This window comes from Castor canadensis, chromosome 15 (genome assembly GCF_047511655.1).
Source record: "Castor canadensis chromosome 15, mCasCan1.hap1v2, whole genome shotgun sequence".
In the NCBI taxonomy this organism is placed as follows: Eukaryota; Metazoa; Chordata; class Mammalia; order Rodentia; family Castoridae; genus Castor; species Castor canadensis.
This window is the reverse complement of record NC_133400.1, coordinates 3,977,462-3,984,670: the sequence shown is the minus strand read 5'-3', so window position 1 is coordinate 3,984,670 and position 7,209 is coordinate 3,977,462. Positions and strand designations below refer to the sequence as shown.

Below are 7,209 nucleotides of genomic sequence, written 5' to 3'. Positions count from 1 at the left end.
CCTGATCTCTGCCTCCTGAGTAGCTGGGATTACAGGTGTGAGCCTCACTGGCGCTGGCTAGCTCTGATTATTTTGGAGATGTGTTGTCATGAAGTATTGGCCAGGCTGGCCTTGAGTCTCTAGCCTGCCAGTCTCTGCCTCCTAAGTAGCTAGAATACAATCCTGCCCGTCCCCATCCCTGAATTCTTCAGGAGTCTTCTAACAACAGATAGTCTGTCAATGAACACAATATCCATACCCCTCCCCCCCTTTCATTTTTTAGTTTGTTTTGAGACAGGGTCTGGCTATATAGCCAAGTTTGGCCTGGAGCTTATAATTTTTTCCCTCTTTTTTGGTGGACTGGGATTTGAACTCAAGGCTTCCCACTGCAATGCAGGAGCTCTACCACTTGTGTCACTCCCACACCTGCGGTTGCTCTGGCCTCTACCTCCAGAGTGCTAGGAATCATTTTTACGCTGTGAAAATTACCAATATTTCAGTAATCATCTACATTGAATCCATATTCAAATTTATCCAAATATCAGAAAATAAGCAGTGAAACTAAGCCTGGCATGGTGGTGCACACCTATAATCCCAGAATTCTGGAGGCTGGAGCAGGAGGACAACTAGAGTTCAAGAGTTTGAGACCATAGAGAGACTCTGTTTCAAACAAAACAAAAACAAAGACAAGGCAAGGGATGGAGGTCTGCCTAGCATGCAGGAGGCCCTGGGTTCAATCCCCAGTACTGAAAAAAGATAAAGTAAACTAAAAAAACAAAACTAAGCTGGACACTTGCGCTAACAGCCCGACAGACCTCATCTCCAAAACAAGAAGAGCAAGCTGGACTGGAGGAGTGGCTCAAGCGGTAGAAGGCTGGCTTTGCAAGCATGAAGCCCTGAGTTAAAACCCCAGTTCCACCCAATAAAACAGAAACCCCCAGACAAACAAAATGTAAAACTAGTTAAAAAAACTCACCCTGGGTGGGATGAAGTGCTCACACCTGTAACCGCAGCTATTTAGAAGGTGAAGATAGTGAGGATGGAAGTTTGAGGCTACCTCAGGCAAAAAGTTAGTGAGAGCCCATCTCAACAAATAAGATGGGTGTGGTGGGGCGTATCTATAATCCTAACTACGTGAAGGCACAGGTAGGAGGACTGCAGTCTGAGGCCTGCCCCAGGCAAAAAATGCAACGCTCTACCTGCAAAATAACTAAAGAAAGAAAGGGATTGGGGAGTAATCTTAAGTACTCAGGAGGCAGAGATCAGGAGGATCTGGGTTTGAAGCTAGCCCAGGGCGAATGGTTTCTGAGACCCTATCTTGAAAATACACAACCAAAAAAGGACTGGTGGAGTGGCTCAAGTGGTAGAGTGCCTGCCTAGCAAGAGGAGAGGCCCTGAGTTCTAAACCCCAGTGCTGCCAAAAAAAGGGGGAGAGGGGAGTGTAGGGATTAGATGGTACAGCACCTGGCCTGAGTCCAAATCTCCAGTACTGCCAAAAGAAGAAAAAAAGACAAAAGGCACCCTGAGGCAATCAAGGTTGACACATTGTATTTGCTTGTTACATGTTTTCAGCTCATTTGTTTTAGAACAATTCTTCCCTGCCACTTTCTATTTCTCATGGCTTTCCCACTTCTGAAGCAACCAGGTCTGCTTGATGGGCGGCGGGAATGGGTCTAGTTACGGTTAGCCGCCCCTGCCTAGCAGGGGCCTGGCAACAGCCGGCTGCCTGTAGGTATTTGCTGGACAAGAGAAACCAGACTCACGGTTAGGAAGAATTAATCACAGTAGCTAATTTTTACTGAGCACTCTCTTGGCCTCTGTGCTCACACACATCTGACTTGATACTCACCCAAATTTTGGGAGGGGGTGGAGGTGTAGCTCAGCGGTAGAGCGCTTGTCTAGCAGGGAGGAAGCCCTGGGTTCCCTCCCCAGGACCACACACGCACTTGCACACAAATACAAAAAAATAAATACATAAATACTTAAAAATTTTGCCATGTGCCTGTGGCTCACACGTGTAATCCTAGGTACTCAGGAGGCACAGATCAGGAGGATCAAAGTTCAGAGCCAGCTCTGGGCAAATAGTTCTAGAGACTTTTTTTTCTTGGGAGGGGGAGAGGGTGGCTCTGGGGCTTGATCTCAGGACCTTCACCTTGAGCCACCCTGGCGCCCTTTGTGTGTGTGTGTGTGTGTGTGTGTGTGTGTGTGTGTGTGTGTGAGAGAGAGAGAGAGAGTGTGTGATGGTTTATTTGAGATAGGGTCTAGAGAACTATTTGCTCAGGCTAGCTTCTCCTGATCTCTGCCTCCTGAGGAGTTAAGATTACAGGCGTGAGCCACGGGCGCCCGGGGAAAGACTCTATCTTGAAAATAATCAATACAGAAAAGGGCTGGTGGAGTGGCTTAAGAGGTACAGTGCCTGCCTAGCAAGGGTGAGGCCCTGAGTTCAAGTCTCAGTACCGCTAAAGAAGAAGAAAGAAATAAAGAAGGGGGTCCAGGTGGGAATGGTGAGTGAATGGGTGGCCCAGTGACCCAGAAGCTGGGCAGTCTGCATACACCCACGTTTGTGTGTGATAGGTAACACTTACTGAGTGTTTGCCAGGCCCTGTGCCTAGCACTCAGCATGCACGTTCAGGCTTTACGTTTTGTTTTCGTTTTCTTTCCTAATGCCTACCAAAAGGCGTGGCCCAGAGTAGGCGCCCAGGCAACATTTGGAGTGAAGAGTGAATAAATGAATGAATGGATAGAGAAAGGACTTCCATAGACCAGGGGATCTCTGGAGCGTGAGGGTCGGGAGGGGGCGATCAGCGGGTAGAGAGTGTTCTAGGGCTCCGGGGCGCACAGAGTCATCCGTGGGCACCGGCTGGCCCCAGCAGGTGAGGGAAGAGGCCCGGGCCCGCGGACTCGGTGGCCTCGTCACCTGCACCTGCACGATCGTCCCCTGGCAGGCCCACAGCCCCGCGTGCACGCGCTGCAAGAGTGGCGGGCGGGCAGCTGCAGAGCCCACGGAGTTGGAGGCCGGAGCAGCCCTGGCCGGCGGGAGGTCGTGGGCCGGGCGCACGCCCACCTGTCACGCGCATGCGCAGAGCGCCGCCTCCCCGCCCGCGGCGCAGCCACTGCGCAGGCGCGGCGGCCGATGCGAGAGTCCGTGCGGCGAGAAGATGGCGGCGGCGGGGGACGCGGCGTGAGGAGCCGGAGCAGCGCCGAGCCCCATTGAAACGGGCCGCCATGGCCCTCCACAATCCACAGGTAACCCCGGCCGCGGCCTGGACGGAAGGCCCGGCCCTCGGCGGTGGGCGGCGGGCGCGGCGTGCGCGGCGGGCGGCGCGGTGGGGGAGGCGCGGACACGCTGCCGGCCTAGGCCCGCGCCGCGCCCCTCACCGCCGCGCACGCCCGAGCCTCCCGCAGCCCCGAGGCCGGGCGCCAGGACCCCCGGGCGGGGGGCGCCAAGGGTCAGCTCCCAGGCCGGGCAGCGCCGGGCCTGGCGGGGCCTCCGCGTCCCGGGGACAGCGGCCGAGCCCTGGGCGCCGCGCTGGCCCGGCCGCCTCTGCGGGGACAGCCGCGGGGTGTGCGGTGTCCCCGGCCCACGCTCCCGGGCGGTTCTCCCCGCCTGCCCGGGTTCTCAGACCTTAAGTCAGTGAGCAGCAGCCTCGGCTACTGCTGCAGAGAAAAGTCGAAATAAGTAGCGAGGACCACACTTGAACTTGCCTTTGAGTGACAGCTTTTGCACACATCCACGCCAGCCGGGCTGACCCTAACGCGGACCGGCAGCCCTGCCTCCAGCCTCGGGGTAACTTAGAGTCCATTTGGGGCGGGGGAGGGGAAGGCGAGACGGACCTTTCTGTCTGGGGAGGTAGGCTTGCAGAGCTGAGCTCCTGGCTGCCTCCCCCAAATCGCAGTCATCCTGGGCAGAAGTCAGCACGTGGTAGCACCGTGTCAGGGTAGCGTTAGACCCTTGATCTGTTGACATCTGACCCCTAGAAATTGTTGCACGCCCTCATAGCCCTGGAGTGTGCTTTCATCTGAAGTTTGGGGGAAATGAAACAAAGTCGCTATTTGGGAAACTGACGTGGAGTAAAAAATCGTAGCCCCTTCACAAGCAGTTGGGTTTTGTTGTCTGTGGGCAGAGGAAGTCGACCTGATTAAGCCTCTTTTAAATATTTCTTTTTGGCGGTACTGGATTTTGCACTCGGGGCTTCATGCTTTGCTAGGTAGGTGCTCTACCACTTGAGCCATTCCGCCAGCCAGTTCTTTTTGTTGGTTTTTGCTTTGTTTTGAAACGGTTTCGCAGTGTAGCCCAGGCCGAGCTCCAACTCGAGATCTTCCTGCCTCAGCCTCCCGAGTGCTGGGATTATAGGAAGTGCTACCACACCTAGCTCTAAGTAGTGATTTTAATAACTTATAATTAATATGTGACATGGGATCCAAAGCTTGAAAGCTTTTTTAAAAATCAGATCTTACAAGAAGCTGCAGTTTTGTTAAATTTGTGGTATGTAACTTTGGTGTGCACTACCGTTTGACCTGTTTTCCCGTTTGACCTTTTTCTTACTCAAACATTTAGCTTTTATAAGTTTAGTATAGTTCTTTGCATCAGAAAGGCACTTAAGCTCACACCTGTAATCCTAGCTACTTGGAAGGTTGAGATCAGGAGGGTTGCAGTTTAAGGCCAGCCCTGGCAACTGGAGATGTGGCTCAAGTGGTAGAGCGCTGCCTTCTTTGCAAGTGAGAAGCCCTGAGTTCAAACCCCAGTCCCACAGAAATGTTTTATTCAGACTTTCTTAAGAGATTTGGTATTTGCCTTTTGCTCAACTTAAATACTAGTTATATGTCTTTAAAGTTAGTTAGGACAAGAATAGGTTCAGTATGAACTAGTGTGTAAAGCAGTGTTTGTGGTTTTGAAATAAATGAAGCATATTTAGGCATAATTTACTCTATTTAATAAGCACCGATCACATTGCAAAATTAATTGAAATGTTAGGTAGTGGTGATAATCTGTAAACATAATTGTAATTTTCGTTTATGGTCCCAGTATTTGTGTTTTACACTGCAATACTGAGTATGCACATCTTCAGAAAGTTGGATTGGTCTGTGTCAGCTAGACAAAAACATACATATGTGCAACACCTTGGGTTTATTCTCATGAAATGTGACTTAGCTTTAATTTCAAGGCCTAGCATGGAAGGGGAGCAAAAGCAGCAGTCTGAAACCTCGCCCCTCCCCCTCCCCCCCTTCTTTTTTTTTTTTTTTTTTGTGATGGCACTAGAGTTTGAAACAACCATGCCTCCAGGCCTTTTGCTTTATTTCTCAAATAGGGTCTTGAGTTTCTGCTGGTGCTTGTCTGCACTTTGATCCTTCTATTTGTGCTGCTCTACTGCCCTCCCCCTCTTCCCCACCTTCTACTCCTCAAGTAGCTGGGATGACAGGCAAACACACCACCATGCCCAGGTTATCTGTTGACAGGGGGTGGTCTCCCTAACTTTTGCCCACCCCGATCCTCCTGATCTCTGCCTACCAGGTAGTTGGGATTTCAGGCGTGAGCCACCATACCCTACCCTGAGCAGTTTTATTTGTAAAAAGATAGTAATGGAAATAATAGTGTCAAATATGACAGGATTTAATTATTGGCTCTTGCCTGGGTCTTTCTAAGCATCTTAGTAAGTTTTGTTCGATTACCTGCTGTCCTAGGGGTCTTGTATTCTTCATGGCTATTCAGTAATTTATTCAGCAAGTATTAGTTGCTTACCACGTACATACTACTAGTTTTCTGTCTTGTTTTTTGGTGTGTGTTTGTTTTTGGTGGTACTGGGAGTTGAACTCAAGGCCTTCTGCCTCATCCTTAGTACTGGGATCACAGATGTGACATTGTCTGGCTTGTTTGTTATTGGAAATAACCACAAGTTATGTGTAAAGGTCCCATTTTCAAATTGACTTAGTTGGCTAGGGGCTTGGCTCAAGTGGTAGAGCACCTGCCTAGCAAGTGCAAAGCCCTGAGTTCAAAGTCCAGTAAACCTCCCCCCCCAAAAAAAAATTAGAAAAAGAAATTTTTTAAAATTTGACTTGTCAAGGTTATGGTTTAAAACTTTCATATAGATTGTAGCCTACTTTGATATTATTGGAAATAATTGGTTGAATCCTGCTACCAGATTGAACTGCTATAGTGAAGAACTCAAAAATGTTTCCAGTGCCACTGTCGTTGTTTCTTCAACCAATGCAGATGATGGACTTTGTTGCAATGTAAGTGACTTTCTATTTGTGAATGTCCTCATGAGAGAACTGATGAACTCACTTTAGATAATTAATTTGAAGCTGCCAGTTCTGCTCATTCTTGATGGAATTGTCATTGAAGTCCACAGTGGAGTCTCCACAGTAATGCTTCCTACACTCGATGTGGATGTCCTGCTGTTTCTGTCCTCCTTTGGGCAGACTCACTCATTCTTTTTATTACCTTGAGATGGGGGCCCCCGCATTTTACTTGCTGTAATTTCTTGGATCCAATTTATAGCATATAGCAGACTGTTACTGTATCATTGAATATGTGTTTGTAACTGATAACTGGAAAGATACATTTTTATTTTAATCTCATAATGAGCAACTGAAGTAAATAAAATTTGAAATGTTGAGCTGATATTTGGAAATGGCTTTCCTTTGCATAGAGACAGTAAGCTATTTAAGCATATCCTGAGATGCTGTGTGATATTAGAAGTCTATGAGTTGAGGGCTCTCCAAGTGTCTTAGGACCTCACCCTCATGTTCTAGAAACCTACTTGTTATTTCCAGTAACAAGTAGTATGAGCTAGGTATGATGGTGAACCCTAAGTGGTCTCAACAAATTCTAAATTCTTCCCTAGAGCAAAAGCATTAGGACAAACATTTCCGTTTATACTAGAACTTACCTAGGAAATCCTCAAGGAGAAAAGAATTCCACAGCTTGGTGATTGTTTAAATGTAGACCGAAGTGGTTTGCTTGTGTTCTGCTGTGCTCATGTAAGATGCAAGGAATTGAGAAGAGCTGGATCACCTCCTAGTTACATTAGAGCTTTATTATAATTACTTACAGGTTTCACATGTGTTAGTCCTTCCTCTTGGTGGATCTGAGTTTTCAAGTGGCACGTTAATGGTGGTGGTTGCTGAGGACTCGACTTAGTTCACACCAAAGTGTGGAAAATCCTAGGAAGAGTTTGCTTTTGAACTTGTAATTAGGTTGCTAAATTGCTACTGACTACCACACATGGG

At 48.6% G+C, this 7,209-nt stretch overlaps 1 protein-coding gene across 2 annotated transcripts in view; it reads left to right on the top strand.

Moving 5' to 3' along the window:
• The first annotated feature begins 3,084 nt into the window (after positions 1-3,084).
• The window catches only part of Usp10 (ubiquitin specific peptidase 10), a 58,479-nt gene continuing 54,354 nt past the window's right edge, over positions 3,085-7,209 (top strand). The window contains exon 1 of one of the 2 annotated variants that reach the window (XM_020158544.2): positions 3,085-3,225. Coding sequence is in view for 1 of the 2 variants with exons in the window: in XM_074055543.1 (XP_073911644.1) it covers positions 3,205-3,225 (21 nt within the window). In the remaining variant the exon portion in view is untranslated. The remainder of the gene's footprint in view (positions 3,226-7,209) is intronic. The other variant, XM_074055543.1, reaches the window with a different exon arrangement.